At 38.7% G+C, this 15,494-nt stretch overlaps 2 protein-coding genes across 4 annotated transcripts; one reads left to right on the forward strand and one right to left on the reverse strand.

Moving 5' to 3' along the window:
* Window positions 1-78: 78 nt before the first annotated feature.
* Window positions 79-5,750, reverse strand: gabpa (GA binding protein transcription factor subunit alpha). Of its 2 annotated transcripts, none has more exons than XM_074659033.1 (10): window positions 5,612-5,750; window positions 3,764-3,863; window positions 3,524-3,668; window positions 3,278-3,362; window positions 2,939-3,163; window positions 2,632-2,826; window positions 2,367-2,423; window positions 1,947-2,072; window positions 1,134-1,326; window positions 79-826 (listed from the first exon to the last, which is right to left on the reverse strand). In XM_074659033.1, the coding sequence occupies exons 2-10, from the start codon at window positions 3,838-3,840 to the stop codon at window positions 619-621; spliced, it is 1,311 nt and encodes a 436-aa protein (XP_074515134.1). In that variant the 5' UTR covers window positions 3,841-3,863; window positions 5,612-5,750; the 3' UTR covers window positions 79-618. The 2 variants fall into 2 exon arrangements, with proteins under 2 accessions (XP_074515134.1, XP_074515135.1); XM_074659034.1 differs by lacking the exon at window positions 5,612-5,750 and adding an exon at window positions 5,420-5,545.
* Window positions 5,751-8,646: 2,896 nt separating this feature from the next.
* Window positions 8,647-15,001, forward strand: u2af1 (U2 small nuclear RNA auxiliary factor 1). Of its 2 annotated transcripts, XM_074659028.1 has the most exons (9): window positions 8,647-8,781; window positions 10,279-10,366; window positions 10,866-10,932; window positions 11,417-11,466; window positions 12,685-12,783; window positions 12,905-13,038; window positions 14,411-14,503; window positions 14,607-14,698; window positions 14,738-15,001. In XM_074659028.1, the coding sequence occupies exons 1-9, from the start codon at window positions 8,738-8,740 to the stop codon at window positions 14,800-14,802; spliced, it is 732 nt and encodes a 243-aa protein (XP_074515129.1). In that variant the 5' UTR covers window positions 8,647-8,737; the 3' UTR covers window positions 14,803-15,001. The 2 variants fall into 2 exon arrangements, with proteins under 2 accessions (XP_074515129.1, XP_074515128.1); XM_074659027.1 differs by having other exon boundaries at window positions 14,607-15,001.
* Window positions 15,002-15,494: the final 493 nt, after the last annotated feature.

The following is a 15,494-nucleotide window of genomic DNA, read 5'->3' on the forward strand; positions in this document are numbered from 1 at the left end:
GTCATTTTGAATCGCTTCATATGATTTTTACAGGATTATAAACTTTTCAAGGCATAGAGATGAAAAGACAATCTCAGATGTTATGAAAAATGCTTGCCACTTTATTCCCTCTAGTGGACAAAAAAGGGTCCAACAATTTGGGGAACAAACACTAAATAAAATACAAAACAGGTCCTCTATAAATGGAAAATATGAAAATACAATTGTCCTTGTGGCTATCAAAAACATGAAGTACCGGTATTTACAATGGAAATGATCCTAAACTACAGACAAGGAACGCATTACACAAAGCTCAAAACTCAGTCACATTCTCACATTCTCACATTCAGTCACATGCCCGCAACAACAGCATTTCTCAGTAATCACACAGACATTCGCCTCCTCATCCTGAACACACTTCTCTTGGTTAGAATTAAAGAAAAGATTAAAAGAACCCTTTTTACCTGCATCAGTCTAACTTCAAACTGTAGAGACAATAATGTTGATAATCCACACTGATCAGGGATCAGCCTTGCATTTCTGTGCCTCATAAAACACAGTTGTGTCAAAAAAGAAGAAAGTTGGTTTGATTTCCAATCAGCGGTGGAGAGTGCTTTAATGCGGCCTCCTTCAATTGTCTTAAGTGGTGGTGGCCAGCGTCACTGTAGTGATGGGCTGACCGATGCCGTGCATCTGCATGCGAGCCAGTTTCTTCTGTTCACAATCGGTCACCAGGTTGTTGAGCTCAGCAGCACTGTAGCCAATCAGAGTCCTCAGGTCGCACACAAACTTGTAGACAAAGCGCTTGCCCTGCACCTTGCTGATCATGTCCCCGTCGTAGTAATACCTAAATGAGAACACGGAAGTCAGAATATCGCTGCACAAAGCCCAAATAAAATCCTCTGTCATGTGAAACAAATAATTTCATGTTACCAATAACACCATCATAATATTTCAACATGTAACCATGACACCCACACGCAGCGTAATGAGGCAACCCACACAGATTTTACACATGAATATCAGTTTTCTCAGCATATTAACAGTCGGCCTCTGCAGCACTGATTTTGACCATTTTTTAATCTGTCTCCAACTTTATGGAAGTGCAATACTAAGCCACTGGAGCACCCCTTTAAAAAAAACTAAAAACAAACCTGAGGGCTCTGCTGAGTTTCTCATAGTTCATAGTAGGCTTGTTCTTGCGCTGGCCCCATTTCTGTGCCACAAGCTCCGGCTGGTTGAGTTTGAACTCGCCCTCCTCACCCACCCAGGAGATGCAGTCTCTTGCATCCTTGTCTGTCAGCAGCTCGAGCAGGAACTGCCACAACTGGATCTGACCGTTGTTGCCTGGCACCAGAGAACACACAGCATTTGGTGTAAAGCATTATAGTCATAAAAACGTCATTCATGTCAAATAATTGATGCATTTGCATTCAGAAACACACTGCACCACAACACTAGAAATGTGGAATCAAACATTTTTTGGAGCGCTTGGCGGCAACAGACAATTATTTTTTATTATTGATTAATCTGCCAATTATTTTCCCTTTTCTTTTTTTGTCTGACTTAATATTTAAAAACTCAAGAATAACTACTTTATCATCACAAGAAAGAAAATCAGAAAAATCTCACATTTGAGATGCTTTCGGCAGACACAATAACTTAAATATTTAAATGACTATCAAAATAGTTGCCATTCAATTTTATGTACATTCTCTAGTCGATTCATTGTGACAGCTTGGAGATCTGCCTGTTTTCACATTTGTACACACCTGGCCAATTGCTGTGCAAATCAACACTGCTGTCAGATTTGTCGGCTTTGTAAAATTAAATAATCTTGTGCACAACCTCCCCCTTCCTGAATGCTTTTCAGCACTTTCCAGCAGTCTGAACAGTGCATCTGAAGTAGCATGTAACCTGCTTACATACAAACGACATACAGAGTCCTTATGTGTGGCGAGTACTACCTGTGCGGTTGCCAGGTGAGCTGCGCTCCTCTCCTCCTGAAATACGGGGAGTTCTGGGGCCACGGCTCTGCTTCAACACCTTTATGGTAGTGGGTGTGCTCACTTGAGCTGGGATTATCTGCACAGCTGGAGACACAGATGGAAAAGTTAGAGATGAACAGATAATCAATGATCAGAACTGCAAGTGTTTAGTGTCCACTATGTTGTAAGTAGAGCTTTTCTATCTGCAAGAAAAGGACAATTTCTCCCTTTAAATTTGTACTAGCTTTGTTCTGTTCTTTTTTTAAATCACATCACTGCCCTGTAGGCAAGTAAAAGTGTTCTCTGTGTTGTGTTTCATCAAATCAGATAGCTTGAGCAACTCATGACTGGCCAAATTTAGTCCATAGCCGACAGTGTCTACAATAAAAAAATACTTACGTTGATCAATGGTGACAGTAGCATCCCCTCCAGACTGGTCCTGGCTTGCCAACACATCTGAAATAAATAAAAGGGATTAGGACAAGTTCTTTATCAAGGCCATCAGGCCATGATTACTGTCCCAGGTACAAACAATATGGGATTTTGGCGTTCATTTGACCTCTGTTGACTCCTTAAAACACACTGTTAACCTGTCAACCATCAACAGTGTATGCAAAATGGATACATACTCTCCTAAAACCTACAACAACTCTATCTGACTTACATTTACGCAGGAGTTCCAGGTGACTCCAGAGTATCTCTCCATTGGGCACTTTCTGAAGGAACTCTTCCTGGCTGAATAAGCAGAGATCTCGACCTGGGATGTGAATGCTGCCTATTTCCATCTCATCGATGTTAAACTCCTTCATTACCCACACAGCCCAGTGGATCACCTGATCAGCTGACCAGAGCACAGGATCTGAGGAGAGAGAGAGATAAAGAAACATCATACATTAATAACCAGGTTTATTTGTCACCTCATTAAGGATTGTTTTTCCCACAGTAACGTATCTTATTAAAGTGTTTCTCACCATATGGTATGCCCAGGCGAACCTGCTCTTTGCGGTAGCCTTCAAGTGCTGCGGCCCAGCGAGTAACCTGCTCCGACGTCTCATCAGACAGGCCAGATCGCTCCACAGCAATGAGTTGACCTTCCTCCACCAGAGTTCCCTCCTCTCCTGCTGCATCTGGATCAATCACCACCTCTACTGTTTCTACCGGCTTCACAATTTCCAAGATGTTCAACTTCTCCTCACCTGGACGAGGGAAAAAAACGCAAATAGTTGAGGTTGATGTGCAAATTTGAGTTTGGACATGAACAGCAATATATAGCTGTATATTTTCTGATATTTGAAGCATCTTCTCAGTACCTTGTTTGGTTATTATCTGCAAGCTGAGCTGCACTGTGCCATCTGTTTTTACTCCCTGATCAAAGAGGCTGTGGTCAGGGTGAAGCTAAAAAGAAGAACACAACAGATAAGTTGCATCAGAGTTGAAAAGAGAGGCAACTCCACATACTTTGCAGTTCAAGAGACTACAATCAGACCCACATTACACACCTATAATTATCAAATCTTAAAGATAACTTGATGTGCTTTATTTATGTACATTGTTACCTGTATGTCTTGCAAGCAAATCTCATATGCATCCAGTGACATTTGGATACGGGGCTCCAAAAGCTTCTTCAAATTGCCAATGGGCTCATTGATGTCAATATCTTGTTGAATCAAATCTGATGCAGTAATAGTCTGCTCCTCAACACTACAAGTAAAAGAAGAGAGGGGAAAATAACTGTAAATGTGTTATTTGCTGCACGTGCCAGAGTATGCAATTTAAATAACCATTATCTTGCTTACCCTTCCTCCAGGCATGCCTGCTTCTCCCGTTCATCGATCTCGATCTCTATCATCTCTTCTGTTTCACTTTTAGACATTTTGTTTTATGCAGAGAGCCAAACTGTAGGGAAGTAATGAAAGAGATGTTTAGCCGTTTAACTGCAATTCTCACATATTACGACATATTAGTACACAATCCAAAACCACCATAAATAATGATTTGAAAAACGGGAAACACTTCCACAATATAGTCACAAAGGCAGTATTAATTGCGGTGGTGCTGAAACAAACATAAAAATGAATTAAACAACAATTTTGCCAATCAACTGATCATTTAAGTCATTTATCAAGCAAAAATGCCAAACACTTTCTCGCTCCTGCCTCTCAAATGTGACAATGTTATGCTTTGTTCTGTTTTACATATTGTTCATTGAATAGTTTTTGGTTTCAGTCTGTTGATCAGATAAAAACAACTAATTTGAAAATATCTCTTTGGGCACTGGGAAATTGTGATGGGCTATTTTCTGACATTTCAGAGCCCAAGCGACAAAAAAAATAATATAACAATTGATATATATATACAACAAATTGTTGTTGCTGAGCTTTTCATAATGCCATTAACCTTAAAAAATATACATAAAAACATTGACTTTAACACAATAATGTCACTAATTAGCAGATACATTATAGCTCACTGTAAGAAAAGTATTATTATGCAATTAGAAGGTTTGGTTGCAAAAACAACAAAAAAAAAGACATCAAAAAAGTTAAAATAATGATTGTCTGAACAGTAGAGAATAACTGGGCTTCAGTGTATTAGTTGTCCATGATGTAAATATGAAGCAGTAGTTTGGGTGTTCTCTCCTATACAGGCCTCTCTCTCAGCCTCGACTCCTCACTGACCGCCTGGTACAGTTCACTCACTGCTCACACTGTGCTAACGTTAGCCAACTCGAGGGCGAGGCTTTGGCGTCTAAAAGGCCAACTGGTAGGCCATTAATTACTAAAAACAATACTGACCAGACATAACCACACATCATAGAACTTAAAGAAATAAAAACTTAAAGTGAGATTTTAAACACGTGCGGACACAGTAAAGCTGACCAACACTGAACCAAGTTAGCTACTTATTGAATAACAAGCGCCTGCACCACAGGGCGAGGCAACCGTCGCTCGTTGCTAAACAACAACGGTTAAAATATAACCATAGCAACGCATCGCGCTTCAATAAGTGAAAACAAATCTGTCTTTTAATCACACTTTAACTCTGCACGTAGAAAACTTTTAAAACGGAAATAGAATAAACGGAAACAAAACAGCATAGGGCAGATGGAGAAGGAGCCGGAAATCCTGGCTAAAGGTTTATACGCAGACAAGACTTCCGAGAGCAGCCAGGATACATCCACCACTAGCTACAGAGAGGACAACCAACACACTGAGGTGTCTCTGATACACTGAGACCACGCTGGGTTAAACTAGAAGTATATACACAGAGAAGAGGACTAAAAGGCTGTTTCCGGATGTACACGCAGTGTGTTTGATCAGCAGACTCCTCTTCACTGCTGTTAGCATCAAGCTAACACACTCCTGCTCTAGATGAGTGTCCTAACACCTACAACACGTGTTTTAATGTTTCCTGAGAAAGCAACAGCTGCTTTAGCTCCTAGTAGAAGTTACCTGTGATCCGTGAGTGTCTTGGCCTCTTCCCACTAAGCTAACAGAGGAAATCAACAGCAGCTAGCTAGCTAATGTTAGCCACAAAATAGCGGGAAGAGTGTAAAGCACGACAAACACAGATATCCCCCTCTTACATGACTAGTACACTTTCTTTATAACAAAGCACCGTCTGTCTCAGATAAAGATCCATACCTCTTAATAGTCAGGCCTTGAAAGATGTTGGATTGTGTTCAAACTGTGGTAGATAAGCAGCCAAAATATCACACTCAGTCGAGTCGTATCATGCAAGTTTTTTGGTCAACTACACACTCAGAGGAGGATGGGCGGAGACTAACTGGCAACACAGTTACCCTAAAACTTGTATGGAAAATACACAAAAAGGTGACTTGTGTTTATTACAGTGTGGACTTTATTGTGTTCTCAGTACAAATGTGTGTCCAGCATGTGGACTTTGGTGTTTTAATAAAGAAGGCCTAAATGTTTTCCGTTCAGCTTTATCTTTTATTCAGATCTCCATTAGCTGCGGCTGGAGCCCAGCTATTCTTCCTGGAGTCTACTTAAATCACTTTGAAATGTTAGGCTACATTTCAGTACACAATCACATTACAATCTTTACCAACAATGACCACAACATCAAAAGCGACAGCAACAAAACACAACAATATTCAAGACACAACCCAACACACAACACAGGACCGAGGTTCAAGTTAATACTATTCACAGAGTACAGAGGTAAATATGATTAATTAGTGGTTGGACCATAGCATATTATGTCAAAATACAAAAACAGAACAAGCAACAACTTCTTTTACCATAAACATTAACGGGACTTTGTATTTATCCAACATTAAACCTTTTATAATTTGATGTAAGTTAAATATCAGCAGACACAGAGAGCTGTTCAGCTAGAAGATGTTTTTTCAATAATATTTTAAATCGATTTTTGCTATTTTCTTGAATGATATACGTCATAATAATAATAATGATAATAATAATAATAATCTTCATTTGTATAGCACCTTTCTAAACATAGTTTCAAAGTGCTTGCACAGATGCAATGAAATACAGACAAAATAAGAACAACAATAAAAGAACAAAACATAGCCCAGGATATGAGTAAAAGTCAAATATTAGGAGGAAGATCTGTAAAACTAGGCCAGTAGTTTGAAATAAACTATTTTAAATACTTGCAATACCGCCAGGGAGCCCTGGGGGAAAGATGAGCTGTGTGTCTCTATTCAGCTTCCCCCTACACACACATTCCCCACAAAACATTTAGCCCAGTCACAGAAAACCAGTTTTCGAGTGTTTAAGAATGTGCACCATGTAAGCATAACGTATTAAAAGTATTAAAACTGCATTTTGACACTGCCCCCCTATACAAAATGTCAATACTTGGTCAAAATGCAAGGGCCACCTTATAGCACCCAACAATTCAGTACCTGGTCTCTCCTTCCCAGTGGTGTGGAGCGCTCTGGCATTTACCCGTTGTCCATTTTTTCCTTATTTTGCAATACTAAGGTTTCTGTGTCTAAAATGTGTTGGGTTAAGTATGTGGTGGTTTTATTAATGCACATTACTGTGGTTGGCCATTTCATTCTTGCAGACTTGTAAAGACTAGGCGAGACAAACACTGATATTCGGTGACACTTTTTCTTTGCAATGACAAAACAAGCATTGCCTGTCCACCATCAAGTTCTTCATTTTCTTCATTTTCCTTAATATACAGTATCCTGACTCCTTAATTTGTTGAATCATTTGTTTATTGTTACATATCTGTTAATATCAAATATTTTCTGAAGGACAAACCAATGTCTGTAGATGTTGTTTGTAAATTATTTGCAGTCATGTTTCTAACTTTTCATTTCATTTTCTCAAATTAAATGCACAAAAGTCTCAAGTTTACTAATAAACGTATCTTGGTGAAATCAAATTGGTCTGCTTTGTGGCTTTAATAATTTGACAAAGGGTATGAATTTGTTTTTACATGTCTCATTTCCATGTCATAATGTTGCTCCATGGGGATCACTAGGATTTTTAAAATCAAATATCACAATGAAATGCTCTGTAAAAAGACAGAATATTGTAAGTAGTTAGTAGTAGTAGTAGTAGTAGTAAGTAGTAAAGGCTATTTGGATCCTATGGCATTATGTGTATAATTCATGCTTTACTGAGAAAGTGCTAATGCACATTCACTGAAACTGGAGCTCCCCCAAGTGGTAAAAAGTTAGCTTTTTATTTGCATTTATATCCAATCACACTTGGTGGTCCTCTGAATATAACACTGGCTTTGATTGGGGTCACCTATTTAAAACAGACCCCTGCAGGCAAGGAATAGTACTAGGCTACATAGTTACTTTATATCGGACAAATTCAAATCTCCACATTAAAATGCAGAATTTTTACCAATAATTTGCTGCATGGATTAATCAAGGGGTTTTAGAGGTATTTAAGGACTCATCACCTGCAACACATTATGACTGTAGTGTATGTACAGTATGAAAGCAGCTCTTATTTCGAAAGTCACAGTCGAGACGGAAATGACCTATATTGACTAATATCCGGTTTTGGTGTTTTGCCTTCAAAATAAAGGTGGTAACTTTAAGTATTGTTTTAAAGTAATGTAAACTTTAAAAAAACAAAACTAAAATATATATTTCTTTAAAAAAACGTGTTTTTTACTCATAGATGCTTATTAAAAATAATTACAGTTTCAATTATAGTGTGAGGGTAGAACAGGCTATTAGGAGTATTTTTTACACATATTTGTGCATACATTTGTCTGTGCAATATATCCTTGATGCAATATACACCTCAAGTGCAACTACCTTTGTTTACATTTTATTTATTTTATATTGTATACCTCTAGTGTAACACTTCTGTTTATATTTATTTATTACATCTAGTTTACCTGTTTTATTTGCTTTATAACTGTGTGTGTTTTACCTGTTGTACGTTTTATCTGCCTCGTTTGTCAAATATTTGTTTTTTAAAGCACTGAACAGAAGTGGCAACTGTGAATCTCGTTGTATTTAATACAATGACAATAAAAGCTTTATATTCTATTAACCATATAAGATCTGTACAGTGGGCATGCTAGACTCAAAACCCAACCACTGCAGGGAAATTATATTTGATTTGATTACCCCGGTGTGCCTAATTAACTCCTAAATGTTAATATAATCTGTTCAGGTTTTGTGAAAAAAAAAATCTGATTTTGTCAGCAGCTATGTATTCGTGTAGATCACACATTTATTGTGAAGGGTTGAGGCGGAAGTCTCGTCATCGTCGCTGCAGTTTGAGCACAAGCGAGCCAAGATGGCGGAATACCTGGCGTCCATTTTTGGGACAGAGAAAGATAAGTAAGTAGTTCACGTTTATTTAGTTAATAGTTACGCACTTTTTCTTTGCTATATCCGCTAAAGTCCGCTTCGTCTAGTGACACTGCACACGGCGGTGTTTGCGGTCTGAAGCTGGTAACGTTACAGCGGTTTGAGAGACTAACAGCTAAGCTAATGCTAACATGCTAGCTAACATTTGTAAAATACCGCGCCGCGCATGCTAACAGTTAGCATCAGGAGGCTAACAGTTAGCCTCCTGATGCTAACCGTTAGCCTCCTGATGCTAACGGCTCGCCTCCTGTAACATCTGGTGCTGAGCAGTGTGGGATGATCAGAAGATATAACTATCACAACGAGTTACTTTTACTGAATTAAAGTTGTATCCCTTTACTTATTAAACTCTAGTGAAAGTGATACACTAACTATCATGTAGCTTTGAGGTAGCTTTAACGACTGTATGAAACCTACAGCAGCCTTTGTTACACTGATTACACTGATGGGCAACTAAGCAAGCTGCTCACTCTGTTATCACGCCCATCTTTAGTCTAAGACAGTCCAAAATGTTAGTAAACATGAACAACTCTCCCAAATCCCAAAACTACAGTGCTAAAAAAAACCTCCAATGTGTGATATCAGCAAGTATAAAGTCTGGAGCTGCTCCACAGACAATGAAAACATGTTTTAGATGACACTGAAAGCACCCCAAACCTTAACCATTTAATCTCTTCGTGTTACTTGTCGTTTTGGGAAGTAAATTCAAAGTAATGTTAATGAATGGGAGCAGGTGTATCTCCACTTCCCAATGCATCCATTAAGGATTTAAGATGGTACATAAAACACACATTCAATCAGAGGGATGCAAGCACAGGCTGTTTTACACACTTTGTTTATTCATCAACCATTTCTTTTCATTTTGCTTAATGATGCTGTTTTGGCGAAAACAAGTACATTGATTATTTGGTAACTACCAGTAAGGAAAGAGTCTGGAAGACATTCAAATCAGGCAGTAAAACCATAAATACCCAGAGTTGTACATGTTTCAGCATCATCAAGGTAACGTGATATGTTGCCACAAAGTGCTTTCCCATTATACCATTTCAAGCCCTTGCAGCCTCTCACACTCATAATAAAAGTGATGTTTTTTTAAGTTTATAATGGTATTGGTCAACCCCTATGTAAATGATGATAATTAAGCATATTTTAAAAACATTCACTTTCATTTGATTCACTCTCTGTTTATCTTAATCTCTCTGTGACATAGAAAATACATATTGTTTAGTTCAACCCTGCAATTAAAATTTGATAGACACTGACAAACCTGAAACAATTAGTTGATGAATTGAATAGTAGACGGGTGACAGAAAATTAATTGGCAACTATTTTTATAATCGATTTATTGTTATACTCCTTTTTCAAGCAAAAATTAGACAACCCCCTGCAATTTTCAATAATAGTGACAAACTCCAGAGAATGTTTTTATGTTTATCTCATCTTCATTGTTGTCTCTTTTTTCCCCAGGGTCAACTGCTCTTTTTATTTTAAAATTGGTGCCTGCCGACATGGCGACCGTTGCTCCAGATTACACAACAAGCCAACATTCAGCCAGGTAAGTTCATACTTCTTTTGTTCCAAAATGTACTAATATAGATAATGAGTTAAGAGAAAACAATATTCAGGGCTCCTGACTAACTTTTTCCTTTGGTTGCACTGGTGTGCCTAACTTTTTCATTTAGGTGCACCAGCACATCATTTTCAAAATTCACAGCACTATTTGGCGCCGCAATAATACATTATAAGCGTTTTGTCATTTCCAATAGGCCTACACTATCACGATACCAGAAATTTAGTAGTCGATATCAATACCAGTGAAATTCAGGGATGAAACTCTGCATCCCAATAATATGTACAACAATAAGCACTGAAAACATCTGACTTTTGTACTTAACAATCTAAGACATTTTCTTTTAATTATTGATATTTGACAGTTTTCTGTGGTATTGCGCATTTTGTGCTCGGTACCAAAAAAACTCTGAGGTTTGATATCTAAACATAACGAAAACAAATCATCCCAATAATTAACGTTTGTGTTTGCGTTTGTGTTTCAGACGATTGCCCTCCTGAACATTTATCGGAACCCTCAGAACAGCGCCCAGTCTGCTGATGGCCTTACCTGTAAGTGTTTCTATATGAGATATATCGATCTATAGAGATAATAGAGATGTGCAGAGTATTCTTTAGGTGTAATAGGGAGACCAAATGTATTAATTAATTCCTCATATGTTAGTAAAAGCCCTCACTGTTGAAAGGGTGACTCACCAATAGGAATTTGTTTTCAATCAAACCTATTCTGGAAAAGCAAGGACTTGTTTTTATATAGTATTTAACAATTGCTCCAAAATAAATATTTGCATAATATTTGCTAAATATACAACAAGTTGGATAAAAAAGTTCTATGTATAACACTGGCATTAAGGTACCGTCAGACTGAACTTGGTGAAATAGACAGAGCTGCTTCTTCCTGTTCACTTTCTATGAATGGAGTCCAATACCTTGCGTGATGGTATTACAGGTAGTGAAGGGCAGGTTGGTGCTATAGATGGCAACGTGAAATAGTTGTTTTGGTTTTCCTGTTATCATTCTCCCTTATAACCACTAGGTGCCATCAGTGACATGGAGATGCAGGAGCACTATGACGAGTTTTTTGAGGTGAGTTCTGAATGTCTCATAGTGCATAATACATTTTCCTTAACTTCTTTTGTGGAAATAATTAAAGAATCCTTCCTCATAATCAGCTAAATCTATATACAGCATGTAGCTGTTGATGACATAATAATAATTGGGCGGTTCTTATAAGTACTTTGTTTTAAAATATCAGGAATCACATTAGGGTGGCATTGCTATTTTGCATGGGTTTTGTCTAACATGAGTCCTAAAACGATTCAGGGAAGAAATAGGCATAAAGTGATAGAAACAAAATAGGGATTCTTCCCCAATCAGATAAGGGTTAATTAATCAAGATCAATCATCCAGATCAATGAAATTCTTCTGCAGAGTACTAAGTAATGTGTAGCCCATCTGACCTTGGCTACATCGCATTATTTACACATTGTTCAGAACAAATGTGAGTGTCTTGCTGGTCTTTGACCTCAAATAAAGACACTGTACACAGAAAATACGTGGTTCATTCTTGTGTTTCTGGACGTGTTTTAAGTTTGTGATGTGTCCATTGAATAATAATACATGTGACAAAGAGACGATCAAAAGTTGAAGGTGTTGGTACATAGTTAGAGAAATAGTTTGAAATTTTGGTACATATGCTTATTTGCTTTCTGGTGGAGAGTCAGATGAGCAGATTGATACCACTCTTACATGTGCAGCAAATATGAACTAGCAGCCGGTTGGCTTAACAGCTAGCTTGGCTTTGTCCACTGATAACAAAACTACCTAACGGCACCTCTAAAGCTCATTAATTAACACGCTATATCTTGTTTCTTTAATGCATACAAAAACCAAAGTGTAAAAACAATAATTTGCCATTTTATGGGGGAGTTTTGTTCCTATTTTTTTTGCCTCTGAGCAGCTGGCAGGCAACCAGCGGAGACTCCCAATAGTCTGGTACATAACAGCAAATTGTTGTTTTAACACCTCGGTTTTTCTATCAATTAAACAAAGGAGATACAGTATAACATAATAATTAGTGAGCTCTAGAGGTGTTGGTAGGTGGATTTTGTTACCATTTGACAGAGCCAGGCTAGCTGGTTACCCGTTTCCAGTCTTTATGCTAAGCTAAGCTAACTGGCTGCTGGCTGTAGCTTCCTACAGACATGAGAGTGGTATCAATCTTCTCATCGAATTCTCCACCAGAAAGCGAGTAAGCGTTTTTCATTGCAATGAACACTCAAATACATAATGTTTCTCTCACAGGAGGTCTTCACAGAGATGGAAGAAAAGTATGGAGAGGTGGAGGAGATGAACGTATGTGACAACCTCGGGGACCACCTAGTAGGAAATGTGTATGTGAAGGTGAGTATCCGGTCTAAAAGCTTCATACAGTATGTTACCACTACTATAATTCCATGTTTTTTAGCTTGGATCCAGAGCCGGTGATTTTTCAACTACACTCTCTCTTGATGGCCCTTTGTAGTTCCGCTATGAAGAGGACGCTGAGAAGGCCGTGATAGACCTGAATAATCGGTGGTTCAACGGACAGCCCATCCATGCTGAGCTCTCTCCAGTCACAGACTTCAGAGAAGCCTGCTGTCGCCAATATGAAATGGGGTGAGTGCTACGTGATAGGATAGAACTTAATTGTAAGAAACGATGTGCTCATTGAAACACTCAACCATTCATTCTTAAGATTAATGTTGGACTCTACAAGGAGGAAGTTACACACTGTTTTTACTTGTAGTTGGTTTGAGCCAAAGCACGCCATTGCATCAATGACGACAACCTCCCTGTGCCCAATAGTCCCACGTAAAACAAAGGACAGGATCAATGCCGTTAGCAAGCTTGTCATATACTTATGGTAGATCACATTATAAGGGTCTCTGGACATTCAGAGCTGAGCAGCAGCTTGTTTTCAGTCTATGAAATCATTTCACACAGCTAGCATTATACTGTATATTTATGTTGAAATTATAATTTTATAGTCTGACATTTGCTCAGCATCCAAACGGGAGACTGAGAGCTGTCAACAGGATCAATTTAGATCAGGGATGTCAAACTCCTTTTAGTTCATGGGCCACATATGCCCAATTTGATCTCAAGAGGGCTAACCCAGGAAAAACATTGCATAATAACCTATAAATAACAACACCGCCAAATGTTCCCTTTCTTTTAATGTAAAGAAGTACAAGTAACCTACAATCTGAAAACATTCACAATTAATAAACAATCCATTTACAAAACCAATGAGGATCAGCCTGAGGTGTCTCACTGATCTCTCGGCTACAACTAAAACGGACTGCTGTTTTCTCAAACCTGCCAACACTTCATTTATCGTCTCTGTTCTCAGTTGTTCTTGCACATTCTTGTAATTTTCTCCATGGTGAGTCTGATAGTGGTGCCAAATACTATATAACACTTGTGCTGTGAACAGACCAAGTACACTGGCTTCCTATTTACCTCTGTGAAGTAATAGGAACTGGTCCATTGTTCTTGGAAAATGTGAGACTGAGTGTTTCCGCTTTACTCCTTTTTGACAAAGACATTTTCCACCGGCGGCTCTTGCATGAACAGCAGTCTACATTTGACAGTGGTGTGCCATGTAGCCTTTACATAAGCACATAAGATCTATAGTAATGCATCCAACAAGCTTTTAATTGAAAACAAAATCCGTTAGGTTTACTTAATACATCAATTGTTGTATTGTTTTAATATAGGGTTGTAGCACTCACTGGGTGTACAGCTTAAACAATATTGTTTTTTCGATTGAGCAGTGACCTGGATCTTGGTACAGCCTGTTAACATATTTACAATGATTTGTAGGTTCCAACCTAAAGTCTCTGTTGTTAACATCTATAGTATGTAACACGTCTCTGTAGCCGCTGTGTGAAACTTGTTCACCATTGACAGTCTTCCACCTCAGATGTGATTTGCTGACTTATTCTTCTCTGCTGTAACTGCGTAACTGCTTCCCCTCTCTCCACAGGGAATGCACTCGTGGTGGCTTCTGTAACTTCATGCATCTGAAGCCCATCTCGCGTGAACTGAGGCGAGAACTCTATGGACGTCGGAGGAAGGGGTACATACATATTCATTACTTTTTACATTCAGGAACTTAAGTAAACCTAAATGTGTAGTTGGTTCTATAGCAATTCATAATCACTCGTCCTTCACTTCCACAGCCGCCATAGGTCCCGGTCTCGATCGAGAGAGAGGCGATCTCGCTCCAGGGATAGAGGTCGAGGAGGAGGAGGAGGAGGAGGAGGAGGAGGAGGTGGTGGAGGAGGTGGAGGTGGTGGAGGCGGAGGTCAAGGCGGAGGCGGCCGTGACCACGAGAGACGTCGCTCCAGAGACCGAGAGCGTTCAGGACGATTCTGAACCACAAGCCATGACTACTTGTCCTTCCCTCCCAGTATCCATCTTCAGTCTTTTTTTTTAAGTTTGTACCCTTCCAGATCTATTTCTAGGCCTAATTGAAAGGTACCTGATTTTGAAGCTGTGACAGCATTGATGAACCTGTTTTTTCTTGATTTCTGAAAATGACTTTCACCTCATTAAATTTAACATTTTTACTTAACGTGACTGATTCATGAATCGTACTTATTACATAGAATAAATCATTTCTTATACGCTGCCTATTCCTGATGGAATACAGTAAGACCTAAATGTAAACACGGACCTAACTTGTAGTTTGTTATTCAACTAATTTCATTGCTCAGAGGTCACCGGTTTGAATGGACAACCTGTTAACATCATCAGATACAGTTAGCATTCCTGGACTTGAACCTCAGACTTAAAACAGAAGGCAGCACAAAGATTAATTTCTGTTGGTCTTAGCATCACAAAACTGATGTTTTTTTCTTTTTCATTTGCACTGAACAAGCCTGGATCGTCTCTGCAGCCACAGTTTTTACTTTACACATTTCCTGAAGGGACTGCGTTTGTTTTACTTCTACATTTGGGTTTTTTACCGTCTCATAGAGAAATGAGATATTCTCCTGGCTATGGTGACTAAAACAGACAAACACTCTGATAAACATAAACCATATAAATATATGAAAGTGAAACAA

This window comes from Sebastes fasciatus, chromosome 14, assembly GCF_043250625.1.
Source record: "Sebastes fasciatus isolate fSebFas1 chromosome 14, fSebFas1.pri, whole genome shotgun sequence".
Taxonomy (NCBI): Eukaryota; Metazoa; Chordata; class Actinopteri; order Perciformes; family Sebastidae; genus Sebastes; species Sebastes fasciatus.